The sequence below is a fragment of the Ursus americanus genome, chromosome 9 (assembly GCF_024610735.1).
Source record: "Ursus americanus isolate L20-20 chromosome 9, mUrsAme1.1.p, whole genome shotgun sequence".
Lineage (NCBI taxonomy): Eukaryota > Metazoa > Chordata > Mammalia > Carnivora > Ursidae > Ursus > Ursus americanus.
The window spans coordinates 19,545,427-19,572,321 of NC_142135.1; the positions used below are offsets into that span (position 1 = coordinate 19,545,427).

General features: G+C 40.8%; 1 protein-coding gene and 1 pseudogene across 1 annotated transcript in view; both read left to right on the forward strand.

Annotated features, from left to right (window-relative positions):
* ENPP2 (ectonucleotide pyrophosphatase/phosphodiesterase 2) overlaps nucleotides 1–26,895 on the forward strand; it is a 107,292-nt gene that overhangs the window by 40,132 nt on the left and 40,265 nt on the right. Inside the window, 8 exon segments of the mRNA XM_045805743.2 lie at nucleotides 2,843–2,968; nucleotides 4,969–5,029; nucleotides 6,981–7,078; nucleotides 7,304–7,383; nucleotides 8,397–8,516; nucleotides 16,736–16,791; nucleotides 21,799–21,864; nucleotides 22,548–22,620. Coding sequence (XP_045661699.2) covers nucleotides 2,843–2,968; nucleotides 4,969–5,029; nucleotides 6,981–7,078; nucleotides 7,304–7,383; nucleotides 8,397–8,516; nucleotides 16,736–16,791; nucleotides 21,799–21,864; nucleotides 22,548–22,620 — 680 coding nt within the window.
* On the forward strand, nucleotides 11,295–16,722 carry LOC148109427 (U6 snRNA-associated Sm-like protein LSm3 pseudogene; annotated as a pseudogene).

The following is a 26,895-nucleotide window of genomic DNA, read 5'->3' on the forward strand; positions in this document are numbered from 1 at the left end:
GATTCATATGAAAACCAACGCCAGCTCCCTTACTGGTTCTGGTTTGTTTGCTTACCGTCACTCCCCACCCCCTGAACAAGAAAAGTTTTATTAGGCTGTTTTCTGTATAATACATTTTCCAAACATGTAGCCATTTTTTTTTCTTGTTACTTTCTTTTGGAACTTCTCCCAGGTTCCTTAGTTGTTGGTCTGCAAACTTAAATGCTGAGAACCTTGTAAACTGAACATATGGATGGAACAGATGTTCTAGTAGAGTTCTCTGGCTCTAAAGCAGTATTTCAAACCAGCAGCCTGTGACTGCTTGGCACCGGGGACCTAACCGGTGCTCGTTTCCTCTGCGCCGAGAGCATCTGGCCTCTGACATGTCATCTCAGCGGGTCCGGATTCCTGATCTTAGAGCTCCTTGCAAAGTTTAGTGGGTGTCTTCACTCCAGCTTAGCTCACTCTGAATGTCGTTCATGCCTCTCTTTCCAGGTGTAATAAATATGGACGGTAATAACAGTTTTGAAGTAGTTTATTTTCCTGAGTACCAAGCTAACGTATGCCAAATGCAGAAGAATCAAATATCAGATAATAACAAAAGGTTGAAGGAGAAAACAAAAGTCTCTGAGATCCTACTGTGATAGTACAAGCCACTTTCTGGAGATAAACACAATGTTTCAGTGTAGACCCTAACTGCTACGTGTGTGTGTGTGTGTGTGTGTGTATTTATACGAGCGTGTGTGTGTGTGTGTGTATATATATATATATGCCTGGGAGAGGGTGTATATGTATATCTCTTTACACACCATCCTTTTGAACGCCTACATTGTATGCCATTGAACAGGTGAGACCTGCTTCATTGGATAACTGATCATCATATAGATTTTCCCCAGTGGTTGCTATTATGAACAATGTATCAGTGAATGTGGTTCATGCATATTCATATTTTTGTCTGTTTTCCTTAAGAAATTCCTAGGAGTGGGATTTTGAATCAAAGTGTACATTTTTAGGGGCGCCTGGGTGGCACAGCGGTTAAGCGTCTGCCTTCGGCTCAGGGCGTGATCCCGGCGTTCTGGGATCGAGCCCCACATCAGGCTCCTCCGCTATGAGCCTGCTTCTTCCTCTCCCACTCCCCCTGCTTGTGTTCCCTCTCTCGCTGGCTGTCTCTATCTCTGCAAATAAATAAATAAAATCTTTAAAAAAAACAAAACAAAACAAAAAAAAAAAGTGTACATTTTTAAAATTTAAATATATGTTACAAAATTAACACTTCTCAAAGTTTATATTCCTCTCAAAGGGCTAAAGAGCTTTCACCACTCCCTTTTCAACATATTCTCACTTTTAAAATATATAGTCTCATTTAAAAATATCTCTTTATCTGATCTGATAGCTAACTCTCTTATTATTCCATAAAGTTAAATATTGTTTTTTCTTTCTGCTTATTTCTGTGTTTGCTTTCAAAATTATACAGCTGACTGACTCCTACCTTGCTTGTAGTTCACTCTGAACCCTGGCTTTTTAAAATTCCATTCTTACGTGAAGCCAGTAGTTCCTCGATAAATTTAGCTTCTTAATAGTGATGCTTTTTTGTAAACACTGTCTTCCACTTACGACGTATTTTAAGAAATGAAGACCTCAAGTGTCCTTAGCCCAGAGAGGGCTTTCTTGACCATTCTGTATCAAATAGCATCCCCGTTCCACCTGTCACTCTCTGTCAGTACCATCCTGTTATTTCTTTCATAGCACTTAGCACGAGCTGAAATTATCTTTTTCTACTGGTCTACTTGCTTGTGGTCTGTCTTGCTCAATTGGAATATAAGCTCCATGAAGATGTCCTATCTTGTCTTTCCTGTTCTTCATGACCTCCCCAGCACCTAGAACATGGAAAACATAATGGAAATATTTATTGGATAATTGAATTAATTATGAAGTTTCTCAGTACATCAATCCTGAATGTTAAGAGTCATATTTTATTTTCATGGTAATTTGCAAGTAGATTGAACGAATGTTCATGCAACATCTAGCATGTGCCAGGCACAGTCTCAGGCACTGGAGACATAATGATGAAAAGAAAGATGTGATTTTTTTTCCTGCTATGGAGCTTACAGTCTAGTGGATGAAAAGGCAAGCAAGAAAAGATAGCACTCTCTTTTAAATGAAAATATTAATTTTCTAAATATTTCCTGTTGATAGAGTTAAACCATGAGCTCTCAATCAAGTATGCTCAGACAGAAATCTGTAACCCATCTCCTGGCCTCCTGGAGAGGAGGGGCTCTGACCTCTCATTATAGACAGGGCCACATTTTTGGTCAATAGTTGGACCTGTGAGTGTTTTTCATATCCCTTTAAACTCTACCTATCTGTGTAGGACTTGACCCTTCAGTTGCAACTTCTGGCAGGTCAAGGATTTGGTTGCAGTATCATTTTTATTTAAATTAAGCTAATTAAAGTCAGGTAAAGCTACTTTGGGAAATGAAAGAGCCCAGCTGTGGTGACTATGCCTGTGATGGTAGAAACTCCTATCACAAACCTTACATACCATACATTTTACTGGGTTTGGTTTTTTGTGTTTTTTTTTTTTTTTTTTTTTTTTTAGTACAGTGTACAAATGGTAAGGGTTCCATTTTTCCAAAGGAGCCCAATTATGTTTGGCTTCGTACTCTGATTTGAAAAATTAGGAATTCAACCTATTTGTAAGTCCTCCAAATATCATCTAGGCCTCGGGCCAACTCTAATTTCACAAGCAGATTAAATGATGTGGGATTTTAGCTCTTTTTGTTGGCAACGCTTGTAAGCAATTGTGGCCTCTTTCATTTGGTTTGTGAGAAGCAGTGAAAGTGTTTTATTGTGCCGATTTCAGCTGGCGGCTGGGAGTGTACTAAGGACAGATGCGGAGAAGTAAGAAATGAAGACAATGCTTGTCACTGCTCGGAGGACTGCCTGGCCAGGGGAGACTGCTGTACCAATTACCAAGTGGTTTGCAAAGGTACATGTTTCCGCGGGTTGGCTAGAGCTTCAAAAGAATAAAAACTGGAGGTGCTCCAAGGAATCTTGGATGTTGTGGCTGTAACACCTTGGGTATGGGTGGGGAGGAGGGAAGGAGTTGTGTTTTTTAATTTCTCATGCTTCTTTCTTAGTTTTGCTTCCCTGCCTTTCACTGATCTGAAATAACAACGAAATCACCCCAAATTCCAGAATGGGTAGAATCATAATAATGAAGAGATTTCTAAAGTTCCTGTCTTGGTCTTAGATCAGGTTTTCTAAAAGCAGAGCCTGAGACAGAATTGCATACACGGAATGTATTGAGGGAACGCTCTGTAGGAAAACCATGTAAGGGAGCAAGGGAGGCCGGGGCCGGGGGGCGGCCAGCAGGGACATGGTTTTAGGGGAAGTCTCACCTTGGCCTGTTTTACTGGAAGGTAAATTGCAGCATTCTTACCCCTGAGGCAGGGGGGCATGGCTTTTGTACCCACTGGATGTAAGCTGTAAACTAGGGCACTAGCAGCTGCCTGAAGATGGGTTTACTAGCTGGTAAAGAGGATCTGGGCACCTGTCGCTCCTATCATACCCCAAAGCTGTACCCGCATATCTGTTCACTTTGTATGGTCGATTGCAGAATATGATGGTTTTATTCTAAGAGTAAATACTCTAAGACTAACGGTGGACTAACGAAAATATAAAAGATGACGTTTCTGTCTTTAAGGAGTTGAAGGTACCATAGCACCCTCTTGTAGAGGTTAATGGAAAGATCCACGACTCTTTATGTGAACTTTGCAAGTCACTTTATTGTCAAAATTAAGTCCTTCTTCCGAGCTGTGACATGGAACGTTTAAGAAGCGTTTCCATTAAAAGATTTCGGGGAATAGGCAAATCCGTTCTGAAATGTGTTTAATGTTCAGTGTGTGGCAGGAAGGCATTGCATTAATCCTGAATTTGGAAAATTTCCCCTGCCCAAACAATTATTGTAACATTTGATAAAGTATACAATGGATTGAGAATTTTGTTCCTTTTCCTCTTTATTTCCCCATGTAGTAAATGTAACAATAAGCCACAGAGGCTATCAGAAGAGAAAATACAGGAAAAGTCCGAGGTGTCCCTTGTTGTTGAACCATTCAACACTGGCTTTTCCTGGTGAAAAATTCTAGTTGCAGTACTTCTGTGAGGCCCATGGGTGAGCCCTGGGTTGCTAGATATGTGGTCAAGCTTCCCCCACTTTAAGGAGCATGTTGCTAACCTACCCCGTTGTCAGCAGTCAGATCTTGTTGACAAGGGAGGGTTCCAATACGGTCAACACACGTGATGTTGATTTTCCTAAGGACCATGTAAAGCAAATGCTTTTTGATAATTCTCATTTTCTCCTAAGAAGCCTCGTTTTTGTGTTTCTTTGTTTTTAAACCTGAGCTCTTTTCTGTTCTCCATTCTTGTTGGGGTAGCTCAGGGAAGCTTTTGGACCTTGGAGGAAGATAAAAGTGAAAGCATTGGTTTTTATTCCTAAATCCACAGGCTGTACACAGATCCACTGGCAAATCATCTCTCTCTTGCAGTCTTGCATCTATCACCCCTGAGTATTCTAAGCCTTTCCCCTCCACTAAAGGGAAGTTGTGCCATACTTTCTATGGCTTTGAGATGTTCGGTGGTGGAGAAAAGAATGTTCCATCTAATGACCAAACAGTTTATTTCTGGAGGGAAACAAACATGAAATTTTGTTCACTGACGCCACTGGTGTTTTTATCTACAAACCATTTAGGCTCAGAAGGCTCGCATAAACACCACTTGGGGCTATTAAATATTAGCTTTCCCATTATGTATGGGTGTACTTTCGTAAGCCAAACCAACACTAGACTTTATTTCAGAGTTTCTGTTTAGATGGTGTCCCATAAGCAACAAGTATCCAACAAGACACGGGACCTGGGGTTGCCGTCTTTGGGGCTCTGGCTGCCATTGACGATTAGATTCACAAGTGAATTTACCCACTTTCCCTCCTAGGAGAGACACACTGGGTAGATGACAACTGTGAGGAAATAAAGACCCCAGAATGCCCTGCAGGGTAAGTGCATTTTATAAATATGAAGTTTACATGGTAGTCAATAAAGTGTCCCAGGATCTGGATGGGTAAATGGGGACAAACAGGGTAAAGCTGAGACCCTTTTATACAGGTAAACTTATACTCAACTACTTGTAAGTGATTAATCCGTCGAAAGCTAGAATGCATATCTTAAAGTAGTGAGTTTTTATTTTTTATTTTAAGATTTCATTTATTTATTTGAGAGAGAGGGGAGGGGCGGAGGAAGAGGGAGAAGCAGACTCCTTGCTGAGCAAGGAGCCTGACGAGGGCCTCGATCCCAGGACCCCGGGATCATGACCTGAGCTGAAGGCCGACACTTAACCGACCGAGCCACCCAGGCGCCCCTAAGTAGTGAGTTTTTAAAACCTTTTCTCTTATTATCTCTGCACATATTGAAGACTGAATATCCTCTATACTTCACCGTAGCTGAAGATTTTACAAAGTGTATCTAAATATCGCCGGAGAAGGAAAGAAACATTTCTGGCATTGATCTTTTTTTTTCAGCCTTTTTTCCTGAAAGGCTGCTTTTGCCTCTTTTGGGGGTGGGGGGAGGAGGACTATAGAACTTCTCAAAAAACACCATCCAAGCTGGTAACTCCTACCAGATGCTGCAGGAACTTGACAAACTACTGAACGCTGCTTTGCTGGGGTGCAGCCAGACCTGGGTGACACCCTGTGGCTCAAGTGTGACCAGCATAAGGCACTCATTACGCCTTCCAGGAAACTGTTGAAAATTCATGGACCCTTAAAATGCCTGGAGAAAATAAATTTTCAACAAGTGTGTTTTCATTCATGTATTCGTTCAAGTGGACTTTTGTTTTTAGGCAGCACGGCCTGCGACACAAAATCCAAGTATTTCGATATTGTCTTTATTTTCATATCCTTTTTTGGCTTTAATGAACCACTTGAACGTCTTTGGACTTTCTGAATGAATAGCCATAGTTTCTGACTGTTTAAAATGTGTTCAGTTATTTTTGTGGAAAAAGCAGTCTAGCAGTAGATGCCCTGATAAGTGGTAATGGTCATGACAATGAAGAACTCTTCTATGGTATTCTTCTAAGTGCTTTATCTGTGACTCATCTGAAATATGCCTTATTTATTATGTGGCTTCAAATAAACTCAAGCCTGTGCTTGCTGCATTATCAGAAAAAAATTTTTGCACACAGTTGAGTATTCTTGAGTCTGACCGGCCAATTCTATCCTTAGACTATAACAAAAGACCTATTTCATCGGATCCTGTCCTAGTTAAATGGATCTTCATCAATTTTAATTATTTTTAAAGTTATTTTATGATTTAAACTTAAAAAGAATTCTTTTATAAGTTTTAGGGACAGGAGTGCCACTGCTATAAATTTCATACTCATTTACTTCGTTCACCCATTCATTCATGTATTTGCTAGGCATTTATTGAAGCCCTACTATAGGTCCACAAAATAGAAAGATGAATAAGTTGTAAACTGTGCATCGAAATAATGTAATATGTATGTGAATGACAGAAAAGGTATGATTAATATCTTAAAGGAATTCAGAAGTGTGAGCAGCTAACATTACACAAGAGGAAACCCTGAGGTGGGTTTTTAGGAATGAATAGGAGTTTTCCAGGGAGCAAATGGGAGAGCACCTATTCCAGGCAAATATAACAACTTTATACTCTGGGAAGAACCTTGTTTGCAGTGTGAGAGGTGGCAGTGGATAAAGTACATTAGGGGAAAACTGGAGTCCAGTCCCTTCCCTGGCCATTTTATGACCTTGGTCATTTAACTCTGGACTTCGGTCGTCACAAATGCTACGTGGCTGGCAGCCCAGGCTTGCACCGATATCCTCACTTGAAGTTTCATCTTGGAAATTCCTGGTTCCAGTTGTGAGACTGACTAGGCACAATGGAAACTTTGTGGCAGTACGTTTTCTAAAGCTTACTATGTTACTGTTTAAGGTTTGTTCGCCCTCCATTAATCATCTTTTCTGTGGATGGTTTCCGTGCATCATACATGAAGAAAGGCAGCAAGGTCATGCCTAACATTGAAAAGCTAAGTAAGTCCTTTTCATACTGTATTCTCATCAGTATCCATGATCTGCACAGTACACGCTTAGTTATGGGCTTTGAGAACTATGGACACGTGGCTTTAAATGTATTCTATTACTTGAAATACAGAAGTGTCAGTAACACAAGTCTGTGATAGTTTATAAAGTGAATTCCTATACGTGAAGGGACTCCTGTTGGTTCTCTTGCTCTAATGTCTGCAATTCTGTTCCTAGGGTCGTGCGGCACACACTCTCCCTACATGAGGCCCGTGTACCCAACAAAAACTTTCCCTAACTTATACACTTTGGCCACTGTAAGTATTTTTCTTTTTTTTAAAGATTTTATTTATTCATTTGAGAGAGAGAGAGGGAGCATGAGTGGGGCGGGGAGGGGCAGAGGGAGAGGGAGAAGCAGGCTCCCCACTGAGCATTGAACCCGACATGGGACTTGATCCCAGGACGCTGAGATCATGACATGAGCCAAGGCAGATGTTTAACTGACTGAGCCACCCAGGAGCCCCTGGAAGTATTTTTTCAAATGATGTAGATTCAAAGGGTATGGATGTAGATTTCATCCTGAAATGACTTAAAGGGAGATTTTAAAAAACATGTTTTTCAGTGTTCAAAGAAAATCTGTCTGTTTTCTATCTTGTCTGCGTGAGCTGTTCGCAGTGTCTTTTACGACTCTGGGGGGGACTGAACGTCACTGTAACTTCAAAACTGGAAACTTTTTTTCAGGTGAAGTTCTGTTTGAACACATATATTAAACTTTTAAACTTCTCTCAGATACCACAGGGTCTGTTGTTTATTTTCTGAATTTTCAAATAAAAATATTGACTTCAGGGCTGCTTTGTTTTAGTTTTTAGATATTCCCAATTCCACCTTGCTTTCTTCTTTAAAAACGTAATTTGTTTAATTATTTTATTATTATTATGAATTTGAGGGGCCCTGGGGTAGAAGTAGAACTCAGGGAAAAGGAAAAGTGTATTTATAAATGGAAGCTTCTTTGGAAGCACATAAGTAAATTTCAATCTCCAGATTAATTTATCGTAATAAAAATTATTGTCATCTTAGTAAATTGCAACAGTTAAAAAACCCCAAATATTAAATTTCTTATCATCATGTTAAGTCTCTCGGATAGCTTATGATTAATCCATAGATAATATTCATGTTTGCTCAGACACACATAACGTCTATACATATCTTATATAAATTTGGAAATTAAATATTGCTATAAAACCTCCTATGATAAGAGAGTTTCTGATAGAACTAATATGTACAGATCATCATATTTGTATTTTAACAATAAATTTGCTTTTACACAAAGGGGCTGTATCCAGAATCACATGGAATTATTGGCAATTCAATGTATGATCCTGTGTTTGATGCCACTTTCCATCTTCGAGGGCGAGAGAAATTTAATCATAGGTGGTGGGGAGGTCAACCGGTGAGTTTTGCATTTTTTGTGTATGTGTGTCTGCACACTGCAACATTTCATCCCCATTTTTTACCTGCAAAATAGATGCATGTAATTTCCTCATACTTGGCAATGTTTCTGTCCTTTAGTGGTGTGTGTGTGTGTGTGTGTATACATCTGTATACATAATATCTATGTATATGTGTAAATAATATGTATATGTTTGCATGTTCATATGTTTGTATATGTATATATATGTGTGTGTATGTGTAGGTGAGGTTATGGTTATAAACGTGTGAGATGATGAATGTGTTCATTAGACGGTGGTGACAGAGGGTGAATGCCAGAAACATTCTGAGGAAAGAACATACAGTCAGATCATACTGGTTTAGTAGACTTAGGGGTACAATGAAAAAGAGAAGTGAATGACTAGGACTACCCCCAAGTTTTGGCCCCAGTACCATATGAACAGAGACAGGGAAACTTGCTGATAAAAGGGGCTCAACGAAACCCACGGGAAATCCATGAATTCCTTTGTTAAATCCATTCTTTGAAATTTCTGGAAGTTACATGTAAGAGGAACCCTACCTTCATTTCGGACCAGCAAATTAATACTTTACAAGAACTCATCCTGTTTACTTCAGATCTAATGGATGGGCAGAAAGTAAAAAAAGGATGTAGGTGGCTTTCTACATCCTATTTTTCCTATGACTGTGTGCAGGGTTAAGCAACTTGATTTGGTCATTCATGAGCATAACGGTAACGTGAAACCATGGTTGTAGAATGTGCAGATTGAACCAAGGGCACACCCCCCTGGGTAGAAGGGCCAGGATCCCTGCAGGAGCACAGCCCAGTATACACAGCTGATGAAAAGCATGTAGAGGACAGACGGCAAATGGTCCCACCTTATGTCAGCTCTGACTGGGGGCCGTGGCTCCCTGGAGTACTGGTTCGGGTGGAGGGCTGAGACCTCTGTGCAGCTGCCGTGACAGTGTCTGCGCCCGTCCACAAATCTGCCGTCCCCGAACGATCCCATACCTGGAAAGGTTTGCTCCAATCTGTGGGCAAGCTAGGGAATATCAAGTCAGAAAAAAATACTATTGCTCTTCGATAAAGGGTCATTTGTGATTACAAAAATATGTTCATGCCTAACAAATCAGGATGCAGAGTTAAACACGGGCTTCTCATTTTTTAAAAAAATAAATAGTGGAAGATGTCTTGTATGTCCGTCGAAGTGTTTCTTTATAGTAGAAGTTCTGACTCTACCGTCTTTATTCAGGCTGGACTCCCAGAAGTCTGTGATGACCTAAGTTGTGAGCATAGTGAAATTTGTTTACAGGGTGGATTTCACAAAGTGTATGATAGAGGGACATTTTATGTGTAAATAAAATGACTGAAATGAGGGTCCTGTCAAGCCGTTGCTGGTTGGTTCTTTGTATTAATTTTGTCATGGACGCAAACCCGCCTGAAGAACCACAAAGGAGATAGAGATAAATAGTAATTTTATCAAATTGGATCACCTTACCCCAAGTGTTGACATTAGTTTCCCTCTGGGTTGGCATGACTCAGAAGATGAGTCCACACAGTCATTAACTTCTACAGAAACAGAGCAGAGGGAATGCTGCCCAGTGCAGTGAAGTCTTTCTCAATTCTGCTTGCTTATTTCCCGACTAACTCGCAACGTGGACAGATTTGACCAAGTTTAGTATTTTCCTAGTGTTGATGAAGACTTACAGTGTAACTGATTGGTACTTCTATCTTCTTGAATAGGGGACACCGTAAAAATTTCAAGGGCCCTAGTAGCTATAATTTTAAAACACACTTATTATTGAAAGTCGGTGTATCGGAAGAACACACGGACAGAAACTGTAAGGATTTAAGAGTGAGAATATAAGCAACTATAAATATTATGAGAAAAGATGAGCCTTAATAAATTATCTCAAGCATTTATCCCATCCTCTGAAAGGCTTATACATTTTACAAAATCACCAGTGAAAAAAATAATCGGGATAGAGAAAATATTTATAAAAATCTTAGGTGATGAAATTAAACTCACCTTATTTTTACTGAATGATGAAACCATGCAAGACATTTGGCTAAATAAAAAAGGAGTCAGAGTAAATGGTAAATAAGAACCACTCGAATCCTCCTTTAAAATTTAATAGATGGGATGAGGCATTTGTATATCATCCATCTGAAAATTTGAATCTCACCGTTAGGCTTCCAAAAATAATTTCTATTATTTTTTTCTCCCTTTGGTAACATGGATATAGCCATCTTAGCAAACTCGGGGCTGCTTTTAATTTGTTCTTCTTACAATGTGCTATTAAAAGTTGTCATTCACTTTATGATGCTGCATTTCTCATGCCTATTTTAATGGGATTCCTTTTGTTGTTGTTGCTTTGAAATTATACTTAATTTGTTCTCATTACAACAGTATGTTCCGTACTTTTACTGAAGTTTCTTAAGCATGTTTGTTTCTTTGAAAAATCTCTCTGCTATAATCCTGCAATTTCTCATAGTAAGATATCTCAGGGGGAAATTCCCTGATCGGTTTAAATCTGGACTCAGTGAAGTGGAGAGTGAATGTGACTCCAAAGGGCCCACGAAACACAGAGATTGGAGAAGGAAGTCCATCACCCACCACGATGCAAGTCCTCTAAAGCCAGTTTCCAGAGCAAGACGTTAATTGGAGGAGCAAGTATGTTCTTCTCACTCAAGAGGCTTGGTCCGCAGCTGTTTCTGCCAGTAGTGGGGACGCAGTGAGTTGGTCCTGAGACCATCCTCGTAAATTACCATAGTGTGAAAATGCAAGAACGATGGCATGTTCGAGAAAGAGGCGGCAAAGAGAAGAAGGATGACGTTAGAACAGGAGTGAAATCCCTGGCGAAAAGGATTGGCTTGATGGAAAGTGCAAGTCACTGCTTTCTTCTCTTCCTGCCTATGTTATTATCCTGCCGGTGGGAGGTTTTGCTTTCTTGTCAGGAAAATTTTACTTTTTATTTATTCTGTTGTTTCTTTTCCATAGATCGCTATAAATCTGGGGTTTTTCCTCCCTCTTTTTACTGCATCTTAATGTCCTTCAGATGGACTCTGCCCTGCACTTAGGGTGCTATAAATGCTCACCTGGCCGCTTTGCTGCTAGACTCTTATTTATCTTTCAAATTTCAGTTGAAGAATCTGTCACCAGGTCGTCACTAAGCTCCACCAGCCCTGGCTAAGCTCAGGGACCCACCTTTGGGTTTTGCTATTATTTCTGTCATAAATTTGACCATATATTTTTGAAATTATTCACATACCCGCTTCAGACTGTGGGCCCGATGGGGGTAGAATCTCTTTATTCTCAGGCTGTAATCCACAGCCTGACGCCTCGAGCTGTCCCACTCCTGTGTCTTGGATTGAACTGTTCTGCACCGCATCTGAGATGTGTTCACCCGTACTTTTTCCCTGTACTTTATCAGTTACCTTCTTCAGGCCCTCACCACCTGCAAAGAGCCACACCGGTCCTCAGTCTATTCTGCAGCAACCCCAATCCTCATTTCTTAGCTTGAATCTCAGTAAGTGATATCCTGCAGCTAATGCGACAGCCCCACCCCTCCCTCTGGTCTCCCAGAATTCTATTTATCCTCGCTCTGTGCTTTTGAATGCAAAGGAATAATTTCCCTGCAAAGAACTGCTAGAAAGACTACAATAGTAGCTCATGTTTTTGAAAAATGTTTTCTGGCTTATTTTCTTTTTCAAAACCTCTCCCCTTCTCCCTCAGCAGCCTACTTTATTTAATGTGAGAAAGGGTTGGATTTCACATTTAAATCCTTCTGATTCCAGTGAGAAAGCTTTTTTTTTAAAAATTCCTGATAACGTATCAAATAGGTACAATAATTTTCCCCCCTTTTCCCTCTTCCCAATGTAGTATCTAAGACATAAATGTTGAAATCTGCCTCTAGATAAAGCAGAGTAATGGAGAAATATTGGCATTAAAGGTGGGGAAACCAAATCCAGTGTCTTGTCAGGTTATTTTTGTTGTGCTGTTTCACCAATCTTTGAGGAAATTTATATTACATTCAAATTCAGAGAAATACAGATTCCCATTTCTCTGAATTAACAAGGAACTAGAAACCTCTCTCTCTCTCTTTCTAATAACCCCAGAAGCTTGTTTTCACTTTTCTTTTCTTTTCTTTCTTTCTTTCTTTCTTTCTTTCTTTCTTTCTTTCTTTCTTTCTTTCTTTCTTTCTTTTTTTTTTTTTTTTTTGTTTTTGGACCAATGTTTTCGTGACTTTTTTCTCTGTAATTACTAGATTTAACTTCTGAGTTCAGAAATATAATATATACATATGACCTGCAAGGAACTTTCAGGGCTACTTATGATCTGATTTAACTTAAGAACGTCATGCTCCAACCTCCTACCATTTGCTAAACCTTGATAGAATGGCTCCTTACTGCTAGGATTCTTTTATTTGAGATTTTTAAAGGTTTTTAATTTTTTTTTTTTTTAAGATTTTGTTTATTTATTTGACAGAGAGAGAGACAGCCAGTGAGAGAGGGAACACAGGCAGGGGGAGTAGGAGAGGAAGAAGCAGGCTCCTAGCGGAGGAACCTGACATGGGGCTCGATACCAGGACTCTGGGATCACACCCTGAGCCGAAGGCAGACGCTTAACGACTGAGCCGCCCAGACGCTCCTAAATGTTTTTAATTTTAAAGATTCTCTCATTTGTTCACTTTTTGCACTTTTCTGACCATGCTCCCACTTTTCTTTTAGAAAATATGGTCAATATGACTTGTACCAAAAAGCAGGAACAATGTTTTTGCTTCTTTTTTTTTTTTTTTTTGAGAAGAGTAAATTTTTAAAAAAGATTCATTTATTTATTTGAGAGAGAGAGAGAGGGTTGGAGGGGTGAGGAAAGGAACAGAGGGGGAGGGAGAAAGAATCCTCAAGCAGACTCCCTGCTGATTGCAGAGCCTGCAACGGGGCTGGATCTCAGGACCCTGAGATCATGACCTGAGCCAAAATCAAGGGTCAGGTGCTCAACTGACTGAGCCACCAAGGTGCTCCAGAAATGACTTTTTTTTTTAATTTTTTTTTTACCACCTCTTAATTGTCCTCATGGTTCGGTTGCGTTTTACAGTTGGCTAACTTTTTTCTGATTACAAAGATGTTTATTGTCACTGTAAAAATCTGGGGAAGTACAGCAAAGAATAAAGAGCACATGACCCTGACTTCACCATTGGCTACCCTCTCTCCCCGTGCCCTTTCCTTATACCATTGCAAAGACCCCCTCTGGTGATCTTTTCCTGTAAACATTACTGAGCTAAAAGTTACCCATAGGGCTTCCTGTTGCCCAGATAGTGCCAACATCAGCATAATTCCACAACATAACTTTTGAAAGTGCAGGCTCATCATTTGACAAAATTGCATTAAAAATTTTCCATTAGAAAAACCCCAGATTAATCTTACATTTCATAACTGCCAAATATTGCCTAGTACAACTTCTTTGTAAACATCAAGGCACTAGATTTTGTATGACATTGTTTGGCTACAAATACACTAAGTTTGAGTCTCTGAAATTAAAATAAGTATGGAAATAGATCACTTAATATAAGAAACGGTTGGGGCGCCTGGGTGACTCAGTCCATTAAGCATCTGACTTGTGATTTAGCTCAGGTCATGATCTCAGGGTTGTGGGATCCAGCAGGCAGGTGTGGGCTCCAAGCTCAGGGGGGAGTCTGCTTGAGATTCTCTCTGTCCCTCTGCTCCCCTCTTCTCTCTCTCTATAATAAATAACTCAATCTTAAATACATATACATGTATAGAAGAAACTGGTCCCTCGGGGATCCGATGTGGTTTTGAGTCAGCTGTGGGATGCCCAGCACTTAGTTTTGGGTCCATCTTCTCGACAGTGGGGGTGCTGCAACAAGAAAGGACACCCCCAGGCCTGGACACGCCCTTGCCTGATAGGCCCAGCCTACCCCTCCCCTTGAAGATCTGCCCCAGTTTCAAATGACCAATGCAAACTCTGCAATGAGATTTCTTTCTGCTTTCCCGGCATTGCATTTTCACGTTTCCAGGGGCAGTTGGGGTGGGTGGAGGGTGGGCTCGCGTTCTCTCCGGAGAAGCGGGATAGAGTGCAGGGTTTGAGACTTGGCAGACCACGTGGACCAGCAACAAACTACCAACGCTCTAGAAGAGTCCCTGGATCTCATCAGGCTCAGCCTGGATGAGCCAATTGATTTGAAAATGACAAATGATAAGAGTTTCGAGCCAGATTACATGCTTATGATCAGCATTTAAATATGATACTGGAAGATGTGGAACCAACTGTGACTACTACAGAAATCGATGAGGAAACATAAGAAGAGATATATAAATCAATGAAACAGAATATTCCCAATGCTCTTTGTCTGGGGAGATGGTGGTGTACTAGTTGCCCTCCATTAAGAGTTGGCTGAAACAACGCATGTATCGTGTATGCAATATAGGAGACTTGCATGATTGCAAGATGCATGATTGCATCTTCAAATGTAGAAGACCTTCAAAAGAGAAACCTGCATAAAGTGTGATATTAAGAAATGGCCAAGGATTCTTCCACTCCCAAAATGAATTGATTTGCAGTTAACTCAACAATTCATAAACTAAAGGGCATTTTTTTCTAACCCTTTCAAACATGTGATCACCAAGGAAAAGAAAAATGAATGAATGGACACATTTTGGATCCTGGTTGGCCTGGGGACTCCCAGCATGGCAGAGTTTGTCCGTAAAACAGAAGGATACTCTGAACCAAACTCTGGAAGGGCGCTTAGAGCAATCTGAGATCCTTATCTCTACGACCCATCCCTATGGGACAAGGGCACCCCCCCCCCCCCATGCTGACAGTCACTAGGCAGCTCATACCTCCTCCAATCTCAGAGGGCTCTCCATGCTTTCCGGTCCATCTCTTACTTGCCAGCTGCAACAGCTATGATTTCGAGAGGCTGGAGATCTTTAGTCCCTCCACAGGGGTTTGGGACTCTGCAGAATTCTCCCAGTCCGGATGTCCCAGACCCTTCTGAAAACATGGCCAGCCTCATGGAGGGCCCACACCTCCCAATTTCCCCTTTCCTCAAAAACCAGGGGTTTTCACTGGAGTCTGTAAGACACTCTGAAAGTCTGGATACAATGAAACCAGAAAAGGGGCTGGCTGCAATTCCTAGACCACTTATGCTTGGGTCTTGTAACAAAAGAGCCACATTTCTTCCTGTTTGCCTCCTGAGGGGTGGGGGGAAGTTCTTCTTACAGATTTATGTTCAGTGGGACACTGGCCATCCTAAGCTGTTTTTAATGTTCCTAGAATAACTGGATTATATTTATTTCCATTGCATAATAATTAAGATTAAAATTGATCCAGTGTTCACCAAATGCTAAGACATTGCTTTAAGGACTTTAAATGTCTTAACTCATTAAAGCTTAGAATAATCCCATGTGCTAGGTAATATTATCTACATTTTAAAGGAAACCGAAGCCCAGAGAGCTTAAGGAACTTACTGGAGGACTGCACAGTTGGTGAGTGACAGAGGCAAGGCTTAAAACCCAGCTATCCCATTGCAGAGCTCAGGTTCTTAACCACTGTATCTTCTGCCTTCCAACAGCACGCGCTGTAAAGAGTATTTTAAAAGCCTCAATGAAATGCTTGGTTCACCTAATTTATCCCAGGAGCTTATTCCTAAAATTTCATTTACTGAAAGGCTAAATAAAAGATGCATGGGAAAATGCAGAATAAAAAATAGCTTTTTTTCCCCCTGCCCTTTTCATTCACCTAGTTTAAAACAAAACAAGACAAAGCTCGGTTCCAAGATTCCGGCATCTGTGTGCCAAATTGGGGTTCTCCTCTGTAGGCTTGCAATAGTACAGGAAACATATGGTCCAGCCCTGGGTCCTTTGATGAGCAGAATTCTGTCATATAAGCGAAATGTTCAAAACAATGATCAGAAGCGACAGGTACAGAACAGACTTTTGAGATGAAACAAGAGTTAAAAATGCCACTAGAATCCTAGCAGAGCTTTTGAAAGCTTTTGCAGAGAATGTATTGAATGACATTTATGGAAATAATGATTCTGACTTCCAGATGTGAAAAGAGAATGATTGCAAATAATGTGAAATTTATGGTGGGATGTGGGTAAAGTATAAGATATCTGATCTAATACATTTTTAAAAACTTTTTCTTCTTTGACCAAAACTCAGAACACATTATAAGCCTCTTATATTTTCCTCATTAGCTATGGATTACAGCCACCAAGCAAGGGGTGAAAGCTGGGACATTCTTCTGGTCGGTGTAAGTTATCTTTATTTTGTCAATGTTTGTAAAATTGCAATTATGATTTAGCTTATGAAACATGAACTCAATTTGATTTTACTTCAGTTAAATATAAAAGAACTTGAGCTTTTGAATATTTGAAGATTGAAAATAATCTTCCAAGTATTTTTTTTTTTTAGAGGTCTTCTCTTTTTCCTCCATCTTTTCTTAAAAGAAATGTAAAGAAGATTTTCTCTTCTTCTTGTCATCCTTAAGATTTTTCTGTCCCTGGTTTTGGTAACTTACCACCTAGGGAATGTATATTACTCTTAGCCTATTTATTGCTGTGGTTTGCATTATCATTTTTCTGTAAATATATTATAACATGCTGTATTTATTTTGGTTCACAACATTAAAAGTCTAGTGTGGTCTCAGGCAGCTGATGTAGTGGTCTAGAGATTGGAAATTCCAGACAGGAGACAAGGGGAAGCCTCTGTTTCCACTCCATTTCCCACTGAACTCTAGGATTTCCCGAGTAAGAAAAATGGAACTACTTCTCTTCCCCACAGAGGTAATGGGGAGATTCGTAGTTAATGTTCATAAAATAGTCTTAAGGTGAAACTTACCTAATAAAAGTGTCAACATGTTGATTATTTTTAAGGCTCCTTAGTAAGAAAAGGAATCTGTTTCAGCTTTCATGGGGATTTTATTCCCACTGAGATGTTCTTTCCATCTTTTTTTTTTTTTAACCACCTAAAGCTATTTCCATATTTGCCTCTTATGCCTTAACAAAAATCTGACTATTCTATAATAGTAGTGTGCTGAGAGCAATCACAGGTTCAAATTAATCCAGAATGGGACCGTCTATATTCTCCAAATTTGGGAATAAAAGTGGCTTTTTCAGATTTGAAGGACTAAATTGAAATTGGGTTTGGTGATTTGAAGGGAAGACAGAGTGACCCTGTAAAAGCCTCCTTTTCCCGCCTTTTTTTTTTAAAAAGCGGTTTTCTGAGTTGAGAATTAAGTGTGGGTATGTTAGAAATGACACGTCAATGCCATGTTGATCTACCAATTTAATCTGAGGCATAACATTTTTGTAACCCTTGACTGTCATGGATGCTTACAGAAATGATTTTCTCTGCCCCACGACATATTTGCTTGGCAAAATGGACATAATTAATGGCCAATGACATAATTAATACTTAGTCCCCACCCTTACCCCCCGAAACTGCTGCCAAGCTTCATTGAAAAGGCCCAGTGTTCTGGTTTTGAATGGCAATTTTCTCCACCCAGTTCAAGCTACTTACACGAAGGTAGCTTTTGTGTGCTCTGAAGATGTCCTCAGTTTTGGTTTGCTTCTCAGGCTGTTGTTCTTTTATCTCTATATTCTGGGAGTGACTTGGATTTAGCTTTTCTCTCTCTCTCTTTTTTTTAATCTTTTTATAACTAAACAAATAAACAAAACAAACCAGGGTCATACTTCCAGTTCTTTAATGGAATACACATCAGGGGAATCGACCCATGGTACATTCTGAAAATCCTTAAATTTAAAACCAGATTCGGACCACAGCCTTAGACTTTGAAGTCCACCTTTTTATCGTGGCTCTGTACTGCAACCTAGAATTATTCTTGCTTTTTAAATGATAGTATTTTATTCCAAAGTAATCCTCAGCTGACGCCCCATTACATTTTTGTGTGTGTCAATTTATGTTCAAAGGCGGTAATTCCCTGTAGGTCTAAGTGTGTAGATTGATTCGAATCCCAGCCCTGCCACTCCATAGATTGCTGACTCTGGACAAGGGATTAAATCTCTCAATACGATGTCCTCATCTTTAAATGGCAGTGACAGCATCTTTATCATAGGGTGCTGTGAAGATAGCATGGGCTAATTTCTTTAAAGAGCATAGGAGGGTGCTTAGTACATAGAAAGTAACAGATGAATAGTATTTGTTTTCTAATTTAATTTGCTTTCTAATTTTTAAATTTCTAATCGTCTCTTTCAACATTGACCATACAATGACGATATTTGTTCCCCTTTAACATTAAATACCTCATCTAATCCTCATTTTCCATTCCTCCTTTTTTTTTCTTCCTTTTCTTTTTCTGACCATATCTGACTGACTTGGTCTCACAACAAGTTCTCTATCGAGCAGTGAAGGTGAAGACAGCAGCATGAGCGGCATTGCCCTTTCTGTTCGGACACACTCTCTTCTGTGGCCACATCTGTTTGTGCTGTCTCTGCGTCGTATTTTAAACACTAATGGCTAGGGGCCATGTCCTTTTGGTTCCTGGGTTAATTTCATAAAGATAAGCTAGAACTCCTAGGAAAGTTAGAGACCACTTTGTTCAACTCCTCATTGGCAAGATTGGAACACGTGGCTTAGAGAGGTGAAGTGTTGTGTCCAGGGTCACACTTAGGAAGGATACTCAGGCCTCTACAGTTCCCCTCTCTGGTTCTTACCACACACACACATTCAGCCCCTGCCCAGAAAGTGACAGTCACCTGCTTATCATTCTAAGCAGAGAATGGTGACTTGTCTGTAAGGGTCTTTTTAGTAGAAGTATTTTGTATCTTCATTTACGTTCACACAAAAGCCTCGAAAGTAATATATGTTTAACAAATATTTCATGAATGAGTGTGTCGTCTCTGTGGAGCTGTGAATCCAGTGCCTAATGACAACAGCAAACATTTCTCTAAACTCCAAGTGCCGGGCACTATCCGAAGTGCTTTACGTGTATTCTCTCTTTTAATCCTTACAATGACCTTACGCGATAGGAAGTATTATTATCCTCATTTTATAGAGGCAGTTAAAGGTTAGGTAACCTGGCAGTCTCATCACCCACACATGTTGGAGTCAGGATTCAACCCCAAGCCTTCTGGCCTCGGAGAGGATGCTTTTATTTCCCGCCCACTACTAGACAAGCACCGCGTCCAACAGAGGTGTTAGAAGATGTGTGTTCTAAGCTCGACACAAATTCTGTTAGCTTCTGTTTTTCCATTGGCATCAAGCAAGTCCATCGGAGTCCATTGTGTGACTTAACACCAATTACATAATATAATGCAGCTTGTAGGTAGGTAATGAAGTGAGGAAAAATGGAAAGGTGACAGCATTTGCTTTTTTCTAAGTTAGGAAAGAATTCTAAATGTGTAATTATTTTGTTCAGATACAGGGGATTTCTGAGGCTGATGAATTAAATACCTGAAGTGATTAACTTGGCTTTGCTATGCCTATTTCTAATTCAATTAGGATATAATAAACAGGGTCCCATGTATTCAAGAGCATTGGATTTTGCTTCAATTAGGACTCATTGTATAGTAAATATGATTTTCTGGGCCGGTTGGATAGCTCTAGATTGAGAGGGGGCCAGAGGAATGACAAATCTCAAATCTATGAGAGTTGGTGGGGGTGGCTGGCGGGGGTGGGGCATGGGGGAAGAGCTCCTTGATTAGAGCTCCTGCCAACTTTAGGCTTCTCCCATGGCTCTGAAGATTCGTCTTTCTCCTGGCTTGCTCTGGTTCACATCCACTGAGAGTAAAAGTTTAAATGGCCCACCAGCATCCCATAGTAAGTTTTCAATGGAGTTTATTTTTTAGAGCAGTTTAAGGTTCACAGCAATTTGAGTGGTTGGCACAGAGAATCCTCATGTACCCCCTGTCCCCACACATGCACAGCCTCCCCGTTATCAGTGTCCTCCGCCAGAGTGGTGCGTGTGTCACCACTGGTGAACCTACGCTGACACATTGTTATCACCCAGGGGACGTAATTTATACTAGGGTTCACTCTTGGCCACAGTAATTTCTACCAACCACAGTTAAACTTGGGCTTTAGTTCGAGTTCATCATAAACAAGCTCTAAGGCCTGGTCTCAGACGGGGGAGCAGAAAAGCATGGTGTGCTCCTCGTTAGGCAAGAATAAGCAAACCTCCCCATAAATAAAAGCATCGCTCTGCTTGTGAGCATCTTAACAAAACTCAGCCCGGGCTACAGTACGATCATGTTAGCTGAGAGCTCTTAAAGCTGGTGCCAGATTTCGGGTAATTATATTTCAACAGAGGAATGAGACTTAAACACAAAAGTCATTGTGGATGAAGATTATACCCTTTTTGTCAGTCTCATAATTACATGTGCCTATTCTTGATAGATTTTTATAGAGCTAGAAGAGAATTTCAAGACTACCTTTCCTAACCCCTTATTTTATAGAGGAAGAATGTAAAGTTTCAGATTAAATAACGTTTCTAAAGTCATATAGGTCTTTAGAGATAGAATGATAACTCGTGATCATTAATTAAAAAAAGGTTTTTTTGGAATATACTATGTGCTAGGCACCGTACATGCCCTTTGCCTGTGTTGTCTCATTTTTTTAAAAAAGATTTTATTTACTTACTTGAGAAAGAGGGAGAAAGCACATGAGAGGGGGGAGGAGAAGAGGGAGAGGGAGAAGCAGACTCCCTGATGAGCAGGGAGCCCAATATGGGGCTCGATCCCAAGGCCCTGAGATCACAGACCTGAGCTGAAGGCAGACACTTAACCGACCGAACCACCCAGGTGCCCCTTGTCTTGTCTCATTTTATCCTCATAATCAAGCTGTGTACAGTGTGTTTTGCTATTATCTTACTTTTGCTGATAAGTAAACTGAGGCCCAGAGAGGTCAAAGTGGCATGGAGGTCAAGAGAGGTCACACCACCAGCAAGATGCAGATGGGGGATATAAGTCCTGGTCCCCCTGTGGCCACAGCTAATGGCTTTACTCACTAAATGGCGGTGCCTCTGAGCCCAGGGTCCTTTCTGCCTGGAGCAGAGTCTCTGATCAACAGGGCAGGTTCCTCATTTGACTGTGAATCAGAGTTTCCAGTCTCATCTTCTACAGCAGAGGTTGAGCAATACGACATGTTGTAAATGGAGTGGAAGTTTAAACTCTAATTCGAAAGAGGGCCTTGTACGACAACGAAGTGAAAACAGATGGCGGTAAATAGAGAGCCCTTGGGCTGGGCTGGAGTTTGTGGAACTGCAAGCTCACGTCATGCTTTGCCTGCTACATCCCCACAGGGTCATCCCTCATGAGCGGAGAATATTAACCATCCTGCAATGGCTCACCCTGCCAGACGACGAAAGGTATTTGTTTCCATGCCCCCGGCTTTCCCTCTTCTTTCTTCAGTACGTTTCCAGCCTAGGTTAGAACTGGCTGAAGACTCGATGGGCCCGGTCAAGGTGTGGTATTACTAAGTTTTGTGCTTCTCAGCCTTAGCGTTACTTCCCTAAGAAGGACACGAGGGACATAGGTCACAGGGCCCCACTTAGTGCCAGGGATTAGTACAGCTGTTCATCCTGGCCGCTACCGCGGAGCTCCAGCGAGTTCCTGGCCTGGATAAGCGAACCAGCAGCAGCACCCCAAGGACTGCGGAAGCAGTCAGACTGACTTCTCACTCTAATGGAGATGTTCTTTCAGGCTACAGACCGCATGGTCTGTGTGACTTTTCACTGGGCTCTATTATCTCGAGGATCAAAGACCTGAGTATGTGTTCAGATAATCCTTTGTGACGTTTGCTCCCTGAAGGGGGTACCAGGCAGTTAGCACAGTGGGGGTAGTGGGGGGGGGTGGATGTGGAAAGAATAGAATCCGCCCTCCCCCCACCCCCGAAAAACAAGAAAGAGATATTTTCCATGTTAAGACGAACAGTGGTTGGGAAATTACTTAACTTGATTTGAGAGGAGTTTTTCTCAATGTGTAGGGTTACTTGATATTCTTTGTTATATGCGGTTTGAGGGAGATTCTGAACCTTCCAATTTTCCCGTAGGCCTTCGGTCTATGCCTTCTATTCCGAGCAACCTGATTTCTCTGGACACAAGTATGGCCCTTTTGGCCCTGAGGTTAGTAGCTTATCATCTGCCTGAGGAGAACCTGTGCCCGGGGCTACTGACTGCATTCAGGATTTGTACAAAGTCTCTTGGGTATTTGCATCTGCAAGGTTTATACATAGCCAAACAATTGCAAGACTAAAAATCTTAAACATACCTGTTTCTCTTGCAGGTTTAGATTGAGTTGCTATTCAAACCTACCCTAACCTTGGTGTTCATAGGACGGGTGTATGCCCTGAAGGCATCAGTCAGAAGGCACAGGATCAGAAAGGGTTGGCGTTTGCCATCCCTGGGATAGGAATGGAAAGGCATCTGGGGCTGAAACCTGCAATACAAAATGCTCCACCTGAATTTCAGCTCACTTAAAATGATCATGCAGTTCCGAGAGGGTGGGTCAGCTAAGTGGCTCTAACAGCCTTAGCAGAGACAGTCAACCTGGCATATGTTCTAGCGCTGAACACTTTTTTACTTGATAAATTTTGACATAGGTATATATACCTGTGAAACCATCACCACAGTGAAGACTGTGAACATATCCATCACTCCCAAAAAGGAAATTAATTCCTAATTAAGAGAAATGCACGACTGAATGAATGTGTTTAGCAGAGCGATGTAATGGCCTTTTATCAAACAGTGAGGAATGTTGGTTGAAAACCATCTGTTTGTTCGACGATATCCAGTATAATTTCAAATTCAGAGGTGGGAAAAGGATGATTGTATTTTATGATGTTCCTCAGTCATCTGGAGATAGAAATCTTCCCAGTACTGCAGCATAGATCACTTTAAAACAGGATGGGATTTACAAATCTAAAATGTTTTCCATCTCTCATTCTAACTAGAGTGGTGAGGTCTACATCAACATACTCTAACTTGATTTGGGAGGAGAAATCATTTCAAAACCTCTGCTGTTGGAAACTGCCTCCCATTCTCTAACAGGCTGACAGCACCGTTGGTGATAATGAAGTTCATTGTGTTCAGCATACGACTGAGTAGGAAATACAGAGAAGTGTGTCTTGGTTTAAATATTTTTGAGCAAAACGCAGCATATCTAGCCAAAGGCAGTAAATACCAAATACACGAAAAATACCTAAGTATTTTTTAATGTTTTAATATCAATTCCGTGGTGATTTTTTCAAACACCGGAAAGTAATGGCTTTGTGAAAGCAATCTTAGTTTGCCTTAAATCATTGCAGTTATATAAGTCTGATGCTCTTTTTCCTATCCCTTTGATGTTTAACGAGTGTCGCATGATTATGAAACACAAATGATAAAATGAGATAAACATCTGCATGAAACACAAATCTTACTCTTGCCAGCGCAAGCATGGCTGTTTTATCTTTAGGATGACTTTCTTTGAGATTAATCTAAAGTGAACCAAAGGAACCACATTTTATTAAAATGTTAAAAAAATAAATTCTAAGCAGTTCCATGTGCCTTATTTCAAAGTCGTACTTCACTTGGATAATAATATCCCCTAAAAGACTCTATGGCATAGGCAAGCCAGAGGTTGGTATAGCCATTTTTTTTAAAAGCCGGAGGCTGGTGCCTAAACAGGTGTGGGGTGGCTCAGGTCACCTGGCGGTTAAGTGGACTTGGAGGCTAGAATCTAAGAGCTCCCGGGCCAGGGTTTTCCCATGGAACCCTTTAAACTTCCAGGAGATATGCAGAGTGATTAGGTAAATCACTATGTTCAATTCAGACAGAAGATTTTTTTTATGTCAAAAGTTGGGTTTTTACAATATAAATAGGAGGAACTCGCACGACCCTCAGTTCTTTAAAAGTTATACAGCTCAGCCATGATGCTTCTTGATCCACAAACATCTCTGGATTTCTAATACGTGTAGTTCAATTGTAATTACATACTTGAAAGTGTATGTGTGTGCCTTTTAATCAAGAAAAAACTGGAGAGTTTATTTTTTTTAAGTACTGAGCCGTGATAAATGGAACATAACATAGGATGCTTGAATTTGTTGTAATGATGGTGCTGTGCTCAGGGTTGCTCGGAAATATAGAGCTTTTTTTTTCCCTCTAGAATTTTTGAATTAAGACTTGGAAGTATTCATGCTATGTTCTCTCTAGTATTAATACTTCTCGTAAACTGGGATATTCTCATGTATCCACTGGGTAAAACACTCTTAATTAGATATCTTGGAATGTTTCTTCAGTTATGATAACCTGATAACCTGGCCACTTTCTTCCAGTAAGGCGAGGAATATTTTCAGATTTCAACTATTTTTCGTTTGGTTCTAGGAATCTTATTTTTACTGAATGAAAAGCAAAACTGTTTACTCTTAAAAAAAAAAGGAAACCAAAACAAGTCAGCAAAATCTCTCTTCTGTAGTCAACTAATTGGTTTCTATCAATATATACATGTGGTATGTGTATAAAGGCTTTACGAGCCGAAATATTATTTATAAAATCAGTAACATGTCATCATTTACATCTAATGAGAAATACCTTGCATTTGAAGTTTAATTGAAAAAATTTGTTCTGGCAGAATGTTACGAGCTACAACGCAGTTGAACTGTGTGTTTTATTTGCTTAATACCCGAGTATACTTTTTTCAGGACGATTCTCAAAGGCTATTAAATGAGATGACCAAACATTGGGCTAATAGCTTCAAGAAATGGTGTATTGCTCCTGGTTTCATCGTGTAATGGTGAATGTTCGGGAACATGCTTGCTTTTGATCATTGGCACAATCTTTTTCTCTTTGACCTTCTACGCTTTCTCTGTGATTCCTTGGTCGGCTGCTGTTCCAGGCCTAGAGGCAGAGCTTTGGCTGGCTAGTGACTACCTTCAGATGGCAAAGTATCCTTCTGAAAAGCAGGGAAATTTGCCCCTCTACCTCCCATCCTCCTAATAACCTCAGGCTAAGTCTTCTAAAGTCAGACTAAAGTATGGCTGGTCAGTGAAAACTTAGCTTTCGTCTACCTCTAACATTCGAAGAAGGAACTACATGCGATGTAATCCCTGGATGAAAACTCATCTTGACTAAATTCTGTCCCTCCCGCTGCTCCTCTAACCCGCTGCAACCAGCAGGGCCCGCTTGTGGAGTCTTCTGAATGTTGAGGTCTCTTGCGAATGGCCGGGTGTGTGATGGGCCGACGAGCGCTAGCTGAAATGTGTTCCGTGACCATGAACTGGGAAACCCTCTTTTTCTTTTGCTTCTCTTCTCATGGAGAACTGCCTGAAACTAGACGCATTTAAGAAACCAAACCAAACCGGAGTCCGTGGGGCTGGGTCTTTCCATCGCTCTGCTGGAGAGCGAGGATGAGGTAGAAATGGCAGTGTCTATGCAGTCGCTTGCTTTGGAAACAGTGACCTGGCATGGCAGATGGCCTCCTTTTGGGATTCACTAACATTGTTCCTCCTCCCGCCCCTTCCTGCATCTGAATGATTCTCGGAGCAGTCCCACTGAGAGAGACTCAGCTAGGGAGACGGCAGGGCTTGCTGATTTAATTCACCTTTGCACCATCGGCAAATCAGGGGCCCGGTTTTCTCTAGCATTTGGAAGTCCCAAAAGGTTATCTTCCTTATTCAGCTTCTGTGTCAGCCTTTACTGCTCTCTAGATTTTCAAAACAGGATGCATAGTGCTGGCAGTCCGTCCCCCCAAGAAGGGGGTTATCTGATAGGAAGAGTATAAGCACGTAGATTCTTTCTTCATATGCAGACCAAGATGAAGAGATCTTGATGACTTTTTGTATTTTAACTAATTTTACAGGTAATTTTTTTAAAAGACAGTTTTATTTATGGTTATCTCTTGGCTTAAAGTTCCTCTGTACTGAAAACCTAAATTATCAGTGAGAAGTTCTCTCTCCTGCTGGAAGCCCCATTTTGTATAAGTACTAAGGAGGTACTTACTTTTCATGACCAAGGTGGATTGCTTATTATTTATGTTTCACTCCATCCTTGGTTTAAATTTTTTTTCCCCTAATTCTCGCCAATCAAGGTGACTCTTGCTTCGATATACATTGATGGTGTGAACAGATATCCAGCAGATTCTGCATTGGAGCCCCCTGCATGAGCCCCGTTGTCACCTTGAAATGACCAAATGGCTAGTGTTCTATTTGGTTTTCTTCTAGTACTTTAAAAATGGAGAGCTCTTCGTAACCAGGGACCAGTCTCTCCCTAATGCAGGAGTTGTGGGACGTAGGACTGTGTGTCACCTTCAGGTGTAACCCCCAGCAGGTTCCTCAGCCCAAGAGACACCCACATGACTAGATTCTCTTAAACTATATTCTTGCTCTCGGTGAAGAAACTGTGATGGCAGCATCAAAACGGATT